Here is a 20,706-nt window from a genome sequence, read left to right on the forward strand (position 1 = left end):
TTTCACATAGTATATATATTACAGAGAGAAAGGGCTTCCCTGGTGGCGCAGTGGTTGAGAGTCTGCCTGCCGATGCAGGGGACGCGGGTTCGTACCCCGGTCCGGGAGTATCCCACATGCCGCAAAGCGGCTAGGCCTGTGAGCCATGGCCGCTGAGCCTGCGCGTCCGGAGCCTGTGCTCCGCGATGGGAGAGGCCACAACAGCGAGAGGCCCATGTACCGCAAAAAAATAAAATAAAAATAAAGGAGCAGGGTGTTAAAACACACACATACATATAGTGTGATAAATTTGCCAGACTGTAAGCAGCTAAAGGTCAGGGTTAGAACCTCCTCTTTACAACAGTTTATCCTTACTACCTGACCACACAGCATATGCTCAGTAACTGTTTCATGCATGAAATATGCACTTTGTGTGATCAACAGTTTAATCTAAGTTCTATAGTATATAAGAAGTCAACTAAAAAGTAACATTGCAAGCAACTTCCAAAATCTCTATGTTTTAATTCAGGATATGGTACTGGGAAAAAAGGTAACCACCTGAAAAAACTGGATCCCTAACTCATACCAAAATAACTTCCAGATGTATTTAAGGTTTAGACATAGAAAATAAAACACTAGTATTAAAAAAACCATGGAAGAATTATTTTTAGGAGAAAAATCTCTCTAAGAATGACAAAACCTAGAATAAAAGACTGATTTACTGAATAAAAGACCAAATGTGACTATAAAAAAATTCCTAAAGAAAACATAACCCAAACCAAAAGATTAAAGACAAAGTTGTTCAAAACATTTTACTGCACTTTATATCACGAAAGGTCATTTCCCTAATGGACAAAGATTAAGACTCATAGTTCAATAAAGATACCAAAAACCAAATACATTTGTAAAAGCAAAGGATCTGAACAAACATTTCACAGGAAAGGAAACACTAAGGTTGAATTTTGCTCATAAGTGAAATGCAAATTAATAATGCAATTAGATAACAGGTTCACACAGCAGGCTGATAAAGACAAAAGGTTTTGATAACAGCCTGGCAGCTATGCTATTGGCCAAAGCTGCCAGACTATGACCTGAGGCCAGAAAAGTATACAAAGAAGAGTGTGGCATAGACCGTATGTGAGCTGAAAAGCCTAAAATATTAATATTTACTATGTGGCCCTTAACAGAAAAAAAGTCTGCCAATCCCTGTAGTAGAATACTATTAGAGGAAGTATAAAATGGTACAGTCGTAAAAAAGAGCAACCAGGCAATACTTATGATACTTTAAATACACATACCTCTTGATCCAGCAATTCAACTTCTAAGAATTTATCCTACAGATATTTCTCAAAAGATCTATGAAAAAGAACATGTATAAGCAGCAAAGACTGGAAACAGCCTATCTGTTCAACAGTGAGGCTCAATTACAGTACATACCTATAATGGAATATCATATAGCTGTTAAAAAGAATGAGGCAACTTTATAGGAGTTCTCAGGGTCAACTAGTAAAAATATCTGAGTGAGGAAGAATATACATATATATGTTATCCTACCACTGCTGTATGTTTTATAATTTATGTGTATGTACAACTGTTTATACATTAAAATACCTTCCACTGATTTTCTGTGACACCAGAATCAGGTGGCTATAAGACAGAAAAACTAACTCTTCAAAGCATATCCTTCTGTATCTTGAGTTTTGAAGCACATGCATCTATTGTCTATTGAAAAAAAATTTTTTATCCTTGAGTGCACTCAAGCTTTTTCAGAGATGGCAATTTCTAATAAAGGATCTAATTTGAATTTGCAATTTTGCTAGTTATCACACAATAAATCTGTAGGCTGCATAAAATCTTATGAGATTAAATTATGTTAGTTATATTTTAATATATATAATTAAATGGAACAGAATTGTACTCATTCTTGTGGCCCAAATAAAAGAAATAGCTTCTGTTTCTCAGAGCCTACATCTACAGAAAAAATGCAACACTAAAATTATATTTGGGGATCACAGTAGATAATGAAACACTTGAAAGCAAATTTCTCACAGAAGATTCCTAGCTAGTTTTTAGACACTGTGAACAGGCTTGGTATGTTTGAGGGAAAGCAAGGAATATAGGGCTGGAATTGAACAGGCATGAGGAAGAGTGCTTAAAAATGACGAAAGAGAAAAAGCCAGAGGATACATATATTAGGAATCTGCAAACCACAAAAAAGATCCCAAAGAGTAATTCCATGATTTACGTTTTACAAGGAACACCCCAGCTTCTGCAGGAGTACTTTAAGGCTGTTAAATGTTACAGGGAGTGAAGAAGGGAAGGAAGAACACCACATAGGAGGCTAATGCAATAATCCAAGGGAAAACTGGTGGCTAAGACCAGGATAGTAATGGTGGATGTGAGAAAGAGTAGTCAGATTTGGGTATAATTTCAAAGTAGAGGCATTTCTTGGTATATGAGAAGCTGAATATAAAAAGTCAAAAAGAGCACAACAGGGTGCCGTTTCTTGAGATGTAAACACTAAGGGAGTAACAGACTGAGAGGGGTAGAATGAATAGTTTGGTTTGGACCCATTAATTTTGAGAACCTTATTAAACCTTCAAATGGAGATATCAAGAAGGCAACTGGACATATTCAAGGGTTAAAGAGGAGACTCTTGCCAAGAAATGACATAAATTTGGGAGTCATCAATGAAGTTCATGGGACTAGTTAAGATCACCTAGTGACTGTACTTATTACTGATGGAAGAGAGCTGAGAGTCTTTAGATACTTCAACTTTTAGAAATCTGTAGAAAGGAAGGAATCAGAGAAAGAGGCTAAAATGGAACAGCCAATGAGGTAGGAGGAAAATCAGGTGGGTGATGTTATAGAAGCAAAGTGAAGAAAATATTTCAATAAGAAAGAAGTGGCCAACCATAATGAATGTTGTTGAGATAACACATAAAATGAAGACTGAAGATTGATTATTAATATTGGGAAAGATGAAACAAACTTCTTCCTTGACAAGAGCTATATCAGTGAAAAAATGGGTACACAAAAGCTGGAGTGGGGTGATCCCATAAAGAGACTGAGAGGAGAGAACTGGGGAAACTTAAGTACAAACAACTCTTTAGAGGAGTTTTGCTCTAAATTAAAGAAAATGAGCAGAAGCTGGACTAAAATCTGGAGTGAAAAGTTTTTCTGACTTTGTATTTTTGTTTTGTTTTTTTTCTTTTTTTTGGTGAGATTGTTTTTCTAAAGATGGAGACTATTACAGCTTACAGTATACTCATGGAAATGATCCAATAAAGAAGGAATAACTATGGAATAACTATAGAATCTAAAAAAGAGTGGATATATGTGTATGTATAACTGACTCACTTTGCTCTACAGCAGAAACTAACACAACACTGTAAATCAGCTATTCTCCAATAAAAAAATTAATTAAAAAAAAGAGGGAATAATTAGTAAGTTCAGAGGGAAAATCGGGGCACGTGATCAGTACATAATTTTCCTTTGTGAAAGAATGAAAGGAGCACATGGGTTAAATGCAGGTAAGTTGTTAGATTTTGTAAAAGGAGAATGAAAGTTATTTTAAGCAATTTAAGTACAATATTTGTGTCTGATAATGAAAATAAATTTCATGATGTCAAATCAACTTTTACTCCTTGTCCTCCTTTTGCTCAGTCCTTGCTTTAGTGGCATACTGATATTTATGTACTATACAGAAGAATCATTTCATTTTAAGGTACAACCACCAAAAAGGAACCCACATAGATGAACATTATGAAAGGGCTGTTAGTTACTTTCATTGCCAATATATTACTCTATTACTTCCATACATTTTTGTTTTAATCAAAGGATAATTTTCAGAACTAAACTAATATCAATTATAATTTTAAGTTCAGAAGTTATGGTTCTTTAACAATTCTCTGACACTGTTTTCCTCTCTTATATAAAGAAACAAAGGATCAAAAGAAAAAAAAATACAAACTCCAAAGAATGCAAAACAAACAATAAGCATAAAAATGAGGTAATCTTGGTTCATCTTAAATAAAAACTTAAATCTGCATTTTGTTTCTAAGAGATGATTTATTTTCAATAAAATACAATCTCCTAAATAATAAAAGCCTCTTTAAACTATAAGATCAGGAATGCAGTCACCAGTTAAAAGTCCAAAAAAGTCAGGAATCTTAAAAATGAAACGTACATGCCTTAAACATTTATTTTTATTTGGAATATATAAAAAAGCACCTTGGCCAATCAATGATGATCAATCAAGACTTTGGAAATGGGTATGCTAATTTAAGTTCTTTCTTGAACAAATCACAGCCATAATGCAATCTTCATGATTGCAACTTTGGGTTCTTTAGAATGGCATGAGGGACTTCCCTGGTGGTCCAGTGGTAAAGAATCCGCCTTACAATGCAGGGGACATAGGTTTGATCCCTGGTCAGGGAACAAAGATCCCACGTGCCCATGGGGCAACTAAGCCCTCACGCCACAACTACTGTGCTCACGGGCCTCAACTAGAGATAGCCTGCATGCCACAAACTACAGAGCCCACAGGTCTGGAACCCACACGCCACAACTACAGAGCCCACACGCCCTGGATCCCACATGCCACAACTAGAGAAGAGAAAACCCTCATGCCACAACTAGAGAGAAGCCCTCGTGCTGCAATGTGCCGCAACTAAGGCCCCATGTAGCCAAAGATAAATTAAATAAATAATAAACATGTTTTTTAAAATGGAATGAGAAAATAAAGACACTTGCCCCTCCACCTTTTTACTGAGTCTTTCTAAAGCATTAAAATTATTCACAGAAACAACAATTTACTTTTCAGAGGAAATTTTATTAGTGTCAAAATGGTACAATAAAAATTATTTAATTACAATGACAAGTACTACTCGAATAAACAGGTTTGGGAACAACTGACTCTTGGTAAGCATGCAATTCATCAAGAGCTGAATCAAGTTGTCTTTGTCTGAAACTACTAGATGCTCCTCAATAGCCACTCTAGCTTCTTCCCTTAATGACAGATCCTCATTCTCAGTGAGGCACAATTTACAGTAACAAGAAGAATGGTAATTCCTAATTATGATCCTAAGCTGAAAAAGAATCTTAGCTACTAATAGGCCAATAACCAACAGAAAACTTTTCATGAAAATAGGACAATAAGTGAAATACAACAATCCAGTGTTCTTTCAAACTCCAAGCATCAACCCATTAGTGAGCCAGGGCCATGATTTGTTTTTTTTAAATAGGCTAGAATAGAAAACAAAGAACATAATTCAGAGTGACAACAAGTAATGCTACAAAACACCTGTACACACACACACACACACACACACAAGTAGGTCTCAATGTAAAATATATTTCTAACAGTGTTTCAAAATTTTAAAAAAACAGTGGTAATGGATGTTAACTAAATGTATTATGATAATCATTTTGCAATATATATATAAAGCAAATCATTGTGTTGTATACCTAAAACTAATACAATGTTATATGTCAATTTTATCTCAATTTTTTTAAATGTCCTAAACAAAACAAAAACAAGCAACCCTAAGATAATTTTGCTTCTGATGCACAATAATGCTTGAGGATCACTGAACTAAACAATGCTTCTCAACAATTACTGGATAACAGAATCTCTTGGTGAGCTTGGAAATGGATTCCTGAGCTCCACTTCTAAAGATTCTGGTTCAGTAGGTCAAGGGTGGCAGCCAAGGATCTGACTTCTAACATACTCTCAGGTGATGCTAATACTGCTGATGCCCTACCACACTTTGAGTGACAGGCTCTAGTTTTTTATGAACCAGCCATAAATAAACTGCAGGTAATAAATCACTGTACTTAGAGGCTTAACAGCGATCTTCAGATTCATCAAGTCCAATCTCTTATTAGATGGTTGAATTTCTTCCACAAAACCCCAAGTGGTCAACCATCCCTTTGAATGTTATACCAACAAAGATGACCCACTAAATGCTCTACCACACCAGAGATGAACCATTTATGACAGTTCACAAACAACCCACGTTAAGTACTAATGAAGATGAATTAGTTTCATCAGGGAGTCATGACTAAAGATTACAGCTCTCTTTTCTTGTTTTCATTTAAATACGTGTTGTTACTGTGGCATACTATTAAGGTATGCCACTGTTCATTCTATACATTCAATGAGGAGAGATGAGACTCATAAGTGAGATTCACAGAACTTACTTTCACTAATTTTTGCTTTTATTTGTTCCCACAGTGGGGAAAAAACAGTTTGAAACTGGTGGAATACTTAGAACTTGATTTTATAACTTACTAAAAGGTGATTAACAAATATGAACGCTTGAAACACCTCTAACAGAAATCAGTTACGTTTTACTAATTTCAGTAGTCCACTTGTACACTATTAAAGCTAAAATATAATTTAACACACATTATAAAGTAAAACACATTAACTATTTCTTCTTCACTATGAGGACAACTGAAATAAATACAACAGACTTTACTCATTGACATTTACAGTGCTCTGAAAGCAATGATCAAGAAGATCAGAGACATCTATAAATGGATATATTCGGCATGTACCTAAAAATTGTCCAGGGTCTATTAAAACTGAAGCATATCACTACAACAGAATGTTGTACATTTTAATGGAATAAAATGTTTATATGTTTTTATAACATTTCAGAAAACATATTTCTTCTATAAGTAGAAAACAATGAAATTTTAACAAAAGCAAAAGTAATTTATGCTAATAGTTGCAGAAGCACTACGCCACAGAGGTATGGAGAGACAGTTCCAACTGCGTCCCAAACCACAGTTCTACAACATTCCTGCAAATTCTAAAACTTCTCTAATATATTTACAGATAAACAAGGATCTGTTCCAGTCCTGAACCTAAATTTTTATCCCTTTTAACCGGGAAAAAATGCAACGTTCAAATAATCATTTTTTAAGGGCTTTAAAACTGTAGAAACATAGTAACTTGCACTTTTCCCCCTTCAATGGCATTAGTAAACTTCTAACAATTCCACACTGTTACTCTCATGAACTCATTAAACACAAGATACACCAATTCTACTGGCACATATTACCTGCGACAATGGTCAACAGAGATTTAAACAAAGAAAGAAAAAGTCCTACTTGAACAATTTTATAGTAGGGGTTGGTAAACTACAACCCTTGACCAAGGGATGGCCCCTGAGCTAAAAATAGTTACTACATTTTTGAGAGAGTAGAAGAAAGAAGACAAAAGAGAAGGGAGGGGAAGGGAGGAAGAGGAGGAAGAGAAGAATACACAGGACACCATGTTTTCTGACTACACCCAACAGAGCTTAAATGTTTACTATTTGGCCTTTTTCAGAAAAGATTTCCTGAGCCCTACCTACAGGAATTGCTGAGTGTAGTTCACACAGTATAACTGCATCATGCCAGAAAATCATACGAAGCTAAATAGGCCTAGGAAAGTCCTTAGGGCAATTATCTCCAGAACTATTTGTGAGCTATATCCAAAATGATTTAGAACAGGGCTTCCCTGGTGGCTCAGTGGTTAAGAATCCGCCTGCCAAGACAGGGGACACGGGTTCGAGCCCTGGTCCGGGAAGATCCTACATGCCGTGGAGCAACTAAGCCCGTGCACCACAACTACTAAGCCAGTGCTCTAGAGACCGCGAGCCACAACTACTGAACCTGAGTGCCACAACTACCGAAGCCCACATGCCTAGAACCCATGCTCCAAAAGGAGAAGCCACTGCATGAGAAGCTCATGCACCGCAACAAAGAGTAGCCCCCGCTCGCCACAACTACAGAAAAGCCCGCAGGCAGCAAACGAAGACCCAACGCAGACAAAAATAAAACAAAAAATAAAATTAAAAAAAATTTTTTAATGATTTAGAACAAAGAAATTGTAAATTAGGCACTAGCTACAATCCACTGTCATAAAACCCTACTTCCAGCTGTGGCACAGTACTGATAGAAGAATAATCCTCCTGTTGTGAATAAAAAGCTTGACAAAATATATAAAACCAATGTGTTCAAAGTATGGACAACAATCAACAAAAGACTATGATCTCTGAGAAAACGAACTAACGAGGTGACTGTCCTAGGCTTTCTGCCTGGGAACATATAGTAAGTTCCAGTAATAGAGAGGAAAAACTCAAGTAGAGAACACCAGTCTCAATAAACTGGGGAGACAACAGACTGAGAAAGCTAAAGGAGCTGGTATTTGCAGGACAGATTACCAAAGAAAAGACAAAGACCCACTGAAAGAGGACTAGAAATTCTTTGCCAGAACAGTAAACCACACATGAGACAGTGGGGAAGGTTATGCTTGTGTGTTGTAAGGGAACATATGGGAACTCTGTACATTCTGATCAATTTTGCTCTGAACTTAAAAAATGTTCTAAAAATGAAAGTCTATTTTTACAAAAGAAAAAGAGACCTGGTCAAACAACTGGCAGCATCAATGGAGACCTCTGAAAAGTGGCACATTAAAAGTAGGGCTAGGGGGACTTCCCTGATGGTCCAGTGGTTAAGACTCCAAACTCCCAATGCAGGGGGCCCGGGCTCGATCCCTGGTCAGGGAACTAGATCCTGCATGCTGCAACGAAAAGATCCTGCATGCTGCAAATAAACACCCCACAGGCGTCAACAAAGATCCCGTGTGCTACAACTAAGACCCGGTGCAGCCAAAATATAAATAAGTAAATATTTTAAAAAATGAAATAAAAGTAGGGCTAAACTAATTCTAAAGTAAAGCCAATCCTAGAGCTGCCCTAAAAAGTTTTAAAAACAAGTCTCAAATCCTAAAGATGCTACCAGAAAACTACGAGAGCTAATAAATGAATTTGGTAAACTAGCAGGATACAAAATTAATGCACAGAAATCTCTGGCATTCCTACACACTAATGATGAAAAAGCTGAAAGAAAAATTAAGGAAACACTCCCATTTACCACTGCAACAAAAAGAATAAAATACCTAGGAATAAACCTACCTAAGGGGACAAAAGACCTGTATGCAGAAAACTATAAGACACTGATGAAAGAAATCAAAGATGATACAAACACATGGAGAGAGATATACCATGTTCTTGGATTAGAAGAATCAACATGGTGAAAATGACTATACTACCCAAAGCAATCTACAGATTCAATGCAATCCCTATCAAACTACCAAAGGCATTTTTCACAGAACTAGAACAAAAAATTTCACAATTTGTATGGAAACACAAAAGACCCCAAATAGCCAAAGCAATCTTGAGAAAGAAGAACAGAGTTGGAGGAATCAGGCTCCTGGACTTCAGACTATACTACAAAGCTACAGTAATCAAGACAGTATGGTACTGGCAAAAAAACAGAAATATAGATCAATGGAACAGGATAGAAAGCCCAGAGATAAACCCACGCACATGTGGTCACCTTATTTTTGATAGAGGCGGCAAGAATATACAATGGAGAAAAGAGAGCCTCTTCAATAAGTGGTGCTGGGAAAACTGGACAGCTACATATAAAAGAATGAAATTAGAACACTCCCTAACACCACACACTAAAGTAAACTCAACATGGATTAAAGACCTAAATGTAAGGACAGACACTATAAAATGCTTAGAGGAAAATATAGGCAGAACACTCTATGACATAAATCACAGCAAGATCCTTTTTGACCCACCTCCTAGAGAAATGGAAATAAAAACAAAAAGAAATAAATGGGACCTAACGAAACTTAAAAGCTTTTGCACAGCAAAGAAAACTATAAACAAGACGAAAAGACAACCCTAAGAATGGAAGAAAATATTTGAAAATGAAGCAAATGACAAAAGATTAATCTCCAAAATTTACAAGCAGCACAACATCAAAAAATCAAACAACTCAATCCAAAATTGAGGAGAAGACCTAAAGAGACATGTCTCCAAAGAAGATATACAGATTGCCAACAAACACATGAAAGGATGCTCAACATCACTAATCATTACAGAAATGCAACTCAAAACTACAATGAGGGATCACCTCACACCGGTCAGAATGGCCATCAACAAAAACTCTACAAACAATAAATGCTGGAGAGGGTGTGGAGAAAAGGGATACCTCTTGCACTGTTGGTGGGAATGTAAATTGATATAGCCATTAAGGAAAACAGTATGGAGGTTCCTTAAAAAACTAAAAATAGAACTACCATCCGACACAGCAATCCCACTACTGGGCATATACCCTGAGAAAACCATAATTCAAAAAGAGTCAAGTACCACAATGTTCATTGCAGCTCTATTTACAATAGCCAGGACATGGAAGCAACCTAGGTGTCCATCGACTGATGAATGGATAAAGAAGATGTGGCACATATATACAATGGAATAATACTCAGCCATAAGAAGAAAAGAAATTGAGTTATTTGTAGTGAGGTGGATGGTCCTAGAGTCTCTCATACAGAGTGAAGTTAGAAAGAGAAAAATAAATACTGTATGCTAACACATATATATGGAATCTAAAAAAAAAAAAAGGTTCTGATGAACATAGGGACAGGAAAGGAATAAAGATGCACACGTAGAGAATGGACTTGAGGACATGGGAGGGAGGGGAAGCTGGGACGAAGTGAGAGAGTAGCACTGACATATATAAACTACCAAATGTAAAACAGACAGCTAGTGGGAAGGAGCTGCATAGCAGAGGGAGGTCAGCTCACTGCTTTGTGACCACCTAGAAGGATGGGATAGGGAGGGTGGGATGGAGGCACAAGAGGCAGGGTATATGGGGATATATGTATACATATAGCTGATTCACTTTGTTATACAGCAGAAACTAACACAACATTGTAAAGCAATTACACTCCAATAAACATGTTAAAAAAAAGTCTCAAAAAGATCAAGCTGATCCAAGGCAAACTAACTGCATGTCAGAATGAAAATCAACACTCCTAAAGGAAACAGAATATAGAATATAAAATATAATCTGACACTCAACAATGTAACAGTGTAACCCAGCATCCAATCAAACATTATCACACATTTGAAAAAGCAAGACATGAGAGCCATAACCAGAAGACAATTCAGCCAACAGAATTGGGGCCGGAAATAATACAGATGATGGAATTAGAATTACCACAAAGGACTTGAAAAGTTATAAGAAAGTATAAAGATTTAATGGAAAACATGAACTTGATGAGAATAAAATTAGAAACCGCATTTTTTAAAAAGAAACTTCTAAACTGAAAAATATAGCTGAAATGAAAAATCAACTGAATGAGTTAACTGCACATTAGACCATGTAGAAGAAAATAACAGTGAAACAGGAAGAGAGGGCAGTAAAAAATTATATAGAAAGAAGCATAGAGAGTTTAAGGTTGAAAAATAACAGTGTCAGACATGTGATACAATATTAACCAGGCTAACATATTTAATTGGAGTTGGAGAGATGGGTATTTGAAGAAATAAATACTTTCTAAAGCAGTTGAACCTAAAAGTGCCAGGAAAAAAATCTTGTCCACCTAGAATTCTGTAAGAGAAAATAATCTTCAAAAAGGAAGGTGAAATAAAAATATTTTTAGATGAAAGCTGAAAGAATATGTTACCAACAGACCTGCATGACAAGAAATGTTAAAGTTCTTTAGCTAGAAGGAAAAAGACACCTGATGGAAACCTGAATCTCAACAAGAGAATGAACACTGGAAACTGACAGAATTAGAAGCAAAAACAGGTAACCCCACAGTAATATATGAATGGTTCAACGTTTCTCTGCCAGTAATTGAACAGTCAGAAAATCAAGAAAAATAGAGAAGACCTGAAAAGATGCTGTCAATCAATTAAACCTAAATGACATTTATAAAATGTTAACCCCAAAATGTCAGAACACATATTCTTTTCCAATACACATGGAACAATCACCAACACTGATCACATGATAAATGATGGAAATATTGCATGGTAAAATTATCAAATAATGGAACTCATACAGAATATCTACTTTGATCAAAATGTACTCAGTAACAAGAGCACATGTGGAAAACCCCCAAATATTTAGAAATACTTTGAAAAAAAGCCATAAGTCAAAGAATAAATCACAAGGAAAATTAGAAAATATGAACTGAATGGCAATGAAAACACAACTTACCAAAATTTGAGAAGTGCAGTAAAAGAAGTCCTCAGAGGGAAACTTACGGATTTATACACTTCTATCAAGAAAAATTCTAAAATCTATGACCTAAGCCTCTGGCTTCAGAAGCAAGAAAAAGATCAAATTAAGCACAAAGTAGAAGGAAAAGTAAAGATAAAAGAAAAATCTATGTAATAGAAAATAAACAGTGAAGAAAAACTAAGGAAACCAAGAGCAAGATCTTTGAAAAGAACAAAAATGATAAACTCCTAGACAAACTGACCATAAACAGAGAGAAGTACAAAAGGCAAACAAGTACATGAAAAAGATGTTCAACATCACTAATCATTTGGGAAATATAAATGAAAATTACAATGAGATAACACCTCACACCCAGTAGGCTGATTACCATCAAAAGGACAAAAATAACCACACTGGTGAGGATGTGGACAAACTGGAACCCTTGTGCACTAGTAGCGTGGAGGCAAAATGGTACAGCTGTTATGGAAAACAGTATGGCAGTTCCTAAAAAAGTTGAAAATAGAATTACCATATGATCTGAAAAGAATTAAAAGCAGGGTCTGTAAGAGATATTTATATTGGTACACCATGTTCATTGCAGCATTATTCACAATAGCTTAAAGATGGAAATAATCCAAGTGTCTGTCCACTGATGAAAAAACCGATAAAATGTGATATATCCATACAATGGAATATTACTCGGCCTTAAAAAAGGAAAGAAGGGCTTCCCTGGTGGTGCAGTGGTTGAGAGTCCGCCTGCCGATGCAGGGGACACGGGTTTGTGCCCTGGTCTGGGAAGATCCCACATGCCGCGGAGCGGCTGGGCCCATGAGCCATGGCCGCTGAGCCTGCGCGTCTGGAGCCTGTGCTCCGCAACGGGAGAGGCCACAGCAGTGAGAGGCCCGCATACAGCAAAAAAAAAAAAAAAAAAAAGGAAAGAAATTCTGACACATGCTTCAACATAGATATACCTCAAGGACATTATGCAAAATGAAATAAACCACTCCCATAAAGACAAACACTATGACTCCACTTATATGAGGTACCCAGAGTAGTCAAATTCATACAGACAGACAGTAAAAAGGTGGTTGACACAGCTGCAGGGAGAAACAGGGAGCTGTCTAGTTCAGTTTTGGGGACTTCCCTGGTGATCCAGTGGCTAAGAATACACGCTCCCAATACAGGGGGCACGGGTTCAACCCCTGGTGAGGGAACTGGATCCCACACAATGAAACGAAGATCCCGCATGCCGTAACTAAGACCGGGCACAGCGAAACAAAAAAATAAATATTAAAAAAAAAGGAATTTCAGTTGTGCAAGATGAAAAGTTATGGAGGTTGGCTGCACAACAATATGAGTGTAATTAACACTATTGAACTGGACACTTAAAAATGATAAAATGGTAAATTTTAGTTTCTGTGTATTTTACCCTTAAAATATTTTAATGAAAAAATACAGAGAGTTGAGGGGGGAGGAAAGGAGACAAAGAGAAGATGACATAAATTACCAATCTCAGGAATAAAAGAGCACTAAAGATTTCATCAGAGAGTAAAAATAAATTAAGAAAAAATTATAAACAACTTTGTATCTCCATATATACGTGCGTGTGTGTCTCTCTCTCTATATATACATACATACATACATACATATATATATATATTTGCCACACTGTGAAGCTTCCAGGATCTTAGTTCACCAACCAGGGATTGAACCTGGGCCCCCTGCAGTGGAAGTACAGAGTCCTAACCACTGGACCCCAGGGAATTCCCTACAAACAACTTTATAGAAACAAATTTTAAAACTATGAACAACTTTATGACAGTATATTTAAAATTTATTAACAATTTTATAGAAATGAATTTACAACTTAGAGCTACAATAGCCAGTGCAGTAAGCCAACAGCCACCTGTGACAATTTAAATAAAATTAAAACTGCAGCTCTGCACTCATCACGTTTCAAGTACTCAACTGCCACAGGTAGTCAGTGGCTACTGTACTTTAAGAGTGTACATATAGAACATTTCAATTGACACAGAAAGTTCTACCAGACTGTGCTGTCTTATGAGAAAATGTCTTGAAAGGTGCAAATTACACAGAAGAAACAGAAAATATGAACAACATCAAGCCCAGATGACGTAAACGAAGTAAAATATTTAAGGAAGAATAATACCCATCTTGAATGAACTCTTTCAGCAAATATAAGGGAAAGGAACACTTCCTAACTAATTGTATGAAGCCACTATCACCCTGGAATCAAAGCCAGAGAAAGACGTGACAACGAAAGAAAACTATATACCAATATCCTTCATAAACATAGGTACATAAAAATAAGCATACTTAAAATATTAGCAACTTGAGATTTAAAAGATATAAAACAAATAATAGATCATGACAAAGTAGGATTTATCCCATGAATGCAAGGTGGGTTTAAGATCCAAAAATCAATTCACCACATTAACACAATAAAGAAAAACATGATCATTTCAGCAGATAAAGAGGAACCATTTGACAAAATATTCATTCATTGAAAAAAATCGTTCAGCAAATATAGAGAAGGTCCTCGGCCTGAGAAAAGGCATCTACAAAGATAATAATGATCAACTGGAAACTTAAAAAAAATTTTTAATCATTATAACAGAATAAAAAATAGGAATATTACATTTCAAGTTAGTAAGGGAAGAATGGATTATTATTCACTAACTTGGAAAAGAAAAATTGGCTAGTCCTATGGGGGAAAACTGTCCCTCAATTCATCCACACACACACAAAACCCAGAAAAAATATTGAAAACACAAAAAATAGGAAGGCCAAATTTCTTTTTTTTTTTAAATAAATGTATTTATTTTATTTATTTATTTTTGGCTGCATTTGGTCTTCATTGCTATGTGAGGGCTTTTCTCTGGTTGTGGAGAACGGGGGCTACCCTTCATTGCAGTGTGCAAGTTTCTCATTGAGGTGGTTTCTCTTGTTGCAGAGCACGGGCTCCAGGAGTGTGGTCTTCAGCAGATGAGGCTCGTGGGCTCTAGAGTGCACGCTCAGTAGTTGTAGCGCACAGGCCTAGTTGCTCCACGGCATGTGGGATCTTCCTGGACCAGGGCTCAAACCCGTGGCCTCTGAATTGACAGGCAGATTCTTAACCACTGTGCCACAAGGCAAGCCCTAAATTTCCCTTTATTTTTATTTATTTAGTTTAACATGTTTATTGGAGTATAACTGCTTGACAATGGTGTGTTACTTTCTGCTTTGGAAGAAAGTGAATCAGCTATACATATACATATATCCCCATATCTCCTGCCTCTTGCGTCTCCCTCCCTCCCACCCATGCCACCACTCTAGGTGGTCATGGAGCACCGAGCTAATCTCCCTGTGCTATGCGGCTGCTTCGCACTAGCTATCTATTTTACATTTGGTAGTGTATATATGTCCATGCCACTCTCTCACTTCGTCCCAGCTTGTCCCTCCCCCTCCCCATGTCATTTTTTTTTTTACATTCCATATATATGTATTAGCATACAGTATTTGTTTTTCTCTTTCCGACTTACTTCACTCTACATGACAGACTCTAGGTCCATCCACCTCACTACAAATAACTCAATTTCATTTCTTTTTATGGCTGAGTAATATTCCATTGCATATATATGCCACAACTTCTTTATCCAATCATCTGTTGATGGACACTTAGGTTGCTTCCATGTCCTGGCTATTGTAAATAGAGCTGCAATGAACATTGTGGTACTTGACTCTTTTTGAATTATGGTTTTCTCAGGGTATATGCCCAGTAGTGGGATTCCTGGGTCATATGGTAGGTCTATTTTTAGTTTTTTAAGGAACCTCCATACTGTTTTCCTTAGTGGCTGTATCAATTTACACTCCCACCAACAGTGCAAGAGGTATCCCTTTTCTCCACACCCTCTCCAGCATTTTCTGTTTGTAGAGTTTTTGTTGATGGCCATTCTGACCGGTGTGAGGTGATCCCTCATTGTAGTTTTGATTTGCATTTCTCTAATCATTAGTGATGTTGAGCATCCTTTCATGTGTTTGTTGGCAATTTGTATATCTTCTTTGGAGAAATGTCTCTTTAGGTCTTCTGCCCATTTTTGGATTGGGTTGGTTTTTTGTTATTGAGGTTCATAAGCTGCTTGTAAATTTTGGAGATTAATCCTTAGTCAGTTGCTTCATTTGCAAATATTTTCTCCCATTCTGAGGGTTGTCTTTTTGTCTTGTTTATTGTTTCCTTTGCTGTGGAAAAGCTTTTAAGTTTCATTAGGTCCCATTTGTTTATTTTGGTTTTTATTTCCATTTCTCTAGGAGGTGGGTCAAAAAGGATCTTGCTGTGATTTATGTTATAGAGCGTTCTGCCTATGTTTTCCTCTAAGCGTTTTATAGTGTCTGGCCTTAAATTCAGGTCTTTAATCCATGTTAAGTTTATTTTTGTGTATGGTGTTAGAGAGTGTTGTAATTTCATTCTTTTACATGTAGCTGTCCAGTTTTCCCAGCAACACTTATGGAAGAAGCTGTCTTTTCTCCATTGTATATTCTTTGCCTCCTTTATCAAAAATAAGGTGACCACATGTGCGTGGGTTTATCTCTGGGCTTTCTATCCTGTTCCATTGATGTATATTTCTGTTTTTGTGCCAGTACCAAACTGTCTTGATTACTGTAGCTTTGTAGTATAGCCTGAAGTCAGGGAACCTGATTCCTCCACCTCTGTATTTCTTTCTCAAGATTGCTTTGGCTATTCGGAGTCCTTTGTGGAAATGGAAGGACCATATGGAAATAAAAATTATGAAATTTTTTTCTAGTTCTGTGAAAAATACCATTGTTAGTTTGATAGGGATTACACTGAATCTGTAGTTTGCTCTGGTTAGTATCGTCATTTTCACAATGTTGATTCTTCCAGTACAAGAACATGGTATGTCACTCCTTCTGTTTGTGTCATCTTTGATTTCTTTCATCAGTGTCTTATAGTTTTCTGCATACAGGTCTTTTGTCTCCTTAGGTAGGTTTATTCCTAGGTATTTTATTCTTTTTGTTGCAATGGTAAATGGGAGTGTTATCTTAATTTTTCTTTCAGCTTTTTCATCATTAGTGTATAGGAATGCCATAGATTTCTGTGCATTAATTTTGTATCCTGCTAGTTTACCGAATTAATTGATTAGCTCTAGTAGTTTTCTGGTAGCATCTTTAGGATTCCCTATGTATAGTATCATGTCACCTGCAAACAGTGACAGCTTTACTTCTTCTTTTCCGATTTGGATTCCTTTTGTTTCTTTTTCTTCTCTGATTGCTGTGGCTAAAACTTCCAAAACTATATCTAATAACAGTGGTGACAGTGAGCAACCTTGTCTTTTTCCTGATCTTAGCGGAAATGGTTTCCATTTTTCACCATTGAGAATGATGTTGGCTGTGGGTTTGTCATATATGGCCTTTATTATGTTGAGGTAAGTTCCCTCTATGCCTACTTTCTGCAGTTTTTACCATAAATAGGTGTTGAATTTTTTCCAAAGATTTTTCTTCATCTATTGATATTATCATATGGTTTTTCTCCTTCAGTTTGTTAATATGCTGTATCATATTGATTGATTTGCGTATACTGAAGAATCCTTGCATTCCTGGGATAAACGCCACTTTATCATGGTGTATGATCCTTTTAATGTGCTGTTGGATTCTGTTTGCTAGTATTTTGTTGAGGATTTTTGCATCTACGTTCATCAGTGATATTGGAATGTAGTTTTCTTTCTTTGTGACATCTTTGTCTCGTTTTGGTATCAGAGTGATGGTGGCCTCATAGAATGAGTTTGGGAGTGTTCCTCCCTCTGCTATATTTTGGAAGAGTTTGAGAAGGATAGGTGTTAACTATTCTCTAAATGTTTGATAGAATTTGCCTGTGAAGCCATCTCATCCTGGGCTTCTGTTTGTTGGAAGATTTTTAATCAGTCTCAATTTCAGTGCCTGTGATTGGTCTGTTTATATTTTCTATTTCTTCCTGGTTCAGTCTTGGAAGGTTGTGCTTTTCTAAGAATTTGTCCATTTCTTCCAGGTTGTCCATTTTACTGGCACATAGTTGCCTGTAGTAATCTCTCATGATCATTTGGATTTCTGTAGTGTCAGCTGTTACTTCTCCTTTTTCATTTCTAATTTTATTGATTTGAGTCTTCTCCCTTTTTTTCTTGATGAGTCTGGTTAATGGTTTATCAATTTTGTTTATCATCTCAAAGAACAAGCTTTTAGTTTTATTGATCTTTCCTATTATTTCCTTCATTTCTTTTTCATTTATTTCTGATCTGACCTTTATAGTTTCTTTCCTTCCACTAACTTTGGGGTTTTTTTGTTTTTCTTTCTCTAATTCCTTCAGGTGTAAGGTTAGGTTGTTTATTTGAGATGTTTCTTGTTTCTTGAGGTAGTATTGTATTGCTATAAACTTCCCTCTTAGAACTGCTTTTGCTGCATCCCATAGGTTTTGGGTCATTGTGTTTTCACTGTCATTTGTTCCTAGGTATTTTTTGATTTCCTCTTTGATTTCTTCAGTGATCTCTTGGTTATTAAGTAGTATATTCTTTAGCCTCCATTTGTTTCTATTTTTTACAGATTTTTTCCTGTAATTGATATCTAGTCTTAGTGTTGTATTTGGAAAAGATATTTGACATGATTTCAGTTTTCTTAAATTTACCAAGGCTTCATTTGTGACCCAAGATATGATCTATCCTGGAGAATGTTCCATGAGCACTTGAGAAGAAAGTGTATTCTGTTGTTTTGGGATGGAATGTCCTGTAAATATCAATTAAGTCAATCTTGTTTAATGTATCATTTAAAGCTTGTGTTTCCTTATTTATTTTCAGCTTGTATGATCTATCCACTGGTGAAAGTGGGGTGTTAAAGTCCCCTACTATGATTGTGTTACTGTCGATTTCCCCCTTCAAAGCTGTTAGCATTTGCCTTATGTTCTGAGGTGCTCCTATGTTGGCTGCATAAATATTTACAATTGTTATTTCTTCTTCTTGGATTGATCCCTTTATCATTATGTAGTGTCCTTCTTTGTCTCTTGTAATAATCTTTAAAGTCTATTTTGTATGATATGAGAATTGCTACTCCAGCTTTCTTCTGATTTCCATTTGCATGGAATATCTTTTTCCATCCCCTAACTTTCACTCTGTATGTGCCCCTAGGCCTGAAGTGGGCCTCTTGTAGACAGCATATATATGGGTCTTGGTTTTGTATCCATTCAGCCAGTCATTGTCTTTTGGTTGGAGCATTTAATCCATTTACATTTAAGGTAATTATCGATATGTATGTTCCTACTATCATTTTCTTAATTGTTTTGGGTTTGTTATTGTAAGTCTTTTCCTTCTCTTGTGTTTCCTGCCTAGAGAAGTTCCTTTAGCATTTGTTGTAAAGCTGGTTTGGTGGTGCTGAATTCTCTCAGCTTTTGCTTGTCTGTAAAGGTTTTAATTTCTCCATCGAATCTGAATGAGATCCTTGCTGCGTAGAGAAATCTTGGTTCTAGGTTTTTCCCTTTCATCACTTTAAATATTCCTGCCACTCCCTTCTGGCTTGCAGCGTTTCTGCTGAAAGATCAGCTGTTACCCTTATGGGGATTCCCTTGTATGTTATTTTTTGTTTTTCCCTTGCTGCTTTTAATATTTTTTCTTTGTATTTAATTTTGGATAGTTTGATTAATGTGTGTCTTGGCATGTTTCTCCTTGGATTTATCCTGTATGGGACTCTGTGCGCTTCCTGGACTTGATTGACTATTTCCTTTCTCGTATTAGGGAAGTTTTCAACTATAATCTCTTCAAATATTTTCTCAGTCTCTTTCGTTTTCTCTTCTTCTGGGACCCCTATAATTCGAATGTTGGTGCATTTAATGTTGTCCCAGAGGTCTCTGAGACTGTCTTCAATTCTTTTCATTCTTTTTCCTTTATTCTGCTCTGCAGTAGTTATCTCCACTATTTTATCTTCCAGGTCACGTATCCATTGTTCTGTCTCAGTTATTCTGCTATTGATTCCTTCTAGAGAATTTTTAATTTCATTTATTGTGTTGTTCATCATTGTTTGTTTGCTCTTTAGTTCTTCTAGGTCCTTGTTAAACGTTTCTTGTATTTTCTCAATTCTATTTCCAAGATTTTGGATCATCTTTACTATCATTACCCTGAATTCTTTTTCAGGTAGACTGCCTATTTCCTCTTCATTTGTTTGGTCTGGTGGGTTTTTAACCTTGCTCCTTCATCTGCTGTGTGTATCTCTGTCTTCTTATTTTGCTTAACTTACTGTGTTTGGGGTCCCCCTTTCACAGGCTGCAGGTCTGTAGTTCCCATTGTTTTTGGTGTCTGCCCCCAGTGGCTAAGGTTGGTTCAGTGGGTTGTGTAGGCTTCCTGGTGGAGGGGACTAGTGCCTGTGTTGTGGTGGATGGCTGAATCTTGTCTTTCTGGTGGGCAGGGCCACGTCCGGCAGTGTGTTTTGGGGTGTCTGTGACCTTATTATGATTTTAGGCAGCCTCTCTGCTAATGGGTGGGGTTGTGTTCCTGTCTTGCTAGTTGTTTGGCATAGGGTTTCTAGCACTCTAGTTTGCTGGTCACTGAGTGGAGCTGGGTCTTAGCACTGAGATGGAGATCTCTGGGAGAGCTTTCGCCGTTTGATATTACA

At 36.6% G+C, this 20,706-nt stretch overlaps 1 protein-coding gene across 7 annotated transcripts in view; it reads right to left on the reverse strand.

Moving 5' to 3' along the window:
- ZMYM4 (zinc finger MYM-type containing 4) overlaps positions 1 to 20,706 on the reverse strand; it is a 174,824-nt gene that overhangs the window by 64,444 nt on the left and 89,674 nt on the right. For 3 of the 7 annotated variants that reach the window (XM_089896248.1, XM_089896233.1, XM_089896261.1), the window contains exon 2: positions 1 to 20,706. This exon is cut by the window's right edge and continues 16,385 nt beyond it. The exons of 1 other annotated variant lie outside the window; for it this stretch is intronic. In XM_089896248.1, the coding sequence (XP_089752374.1) occupies positions 1 to 118 (118 nt within the window). In that variant the 5' untranslated portion in view covers positions 119 to 20,706. 3 more of the 7 variants (XM_089896252.1, XM_089896254.1, XM_089896237.1) reach the window with 3 other exon arrangements.

The sequence above is a fragment of the Delphinapterus leucas genome, chromosome 1 (genome assembly GCF_059928025.1).
Source record: "Delphinapterus leucas isolate spDelLeu-1000000601 "Yukka" chromosome 1, BTC_Dleu_Yukka2, whole genome shotgun sequence".
NCBI classification, from domain to species: domain Eukaryota; kingdom Metazoa; phylum Chordata; class Mammalia; order Artiodactyla; family Monodontidae; genus Delphinapterus; species Delphinapterus leucas.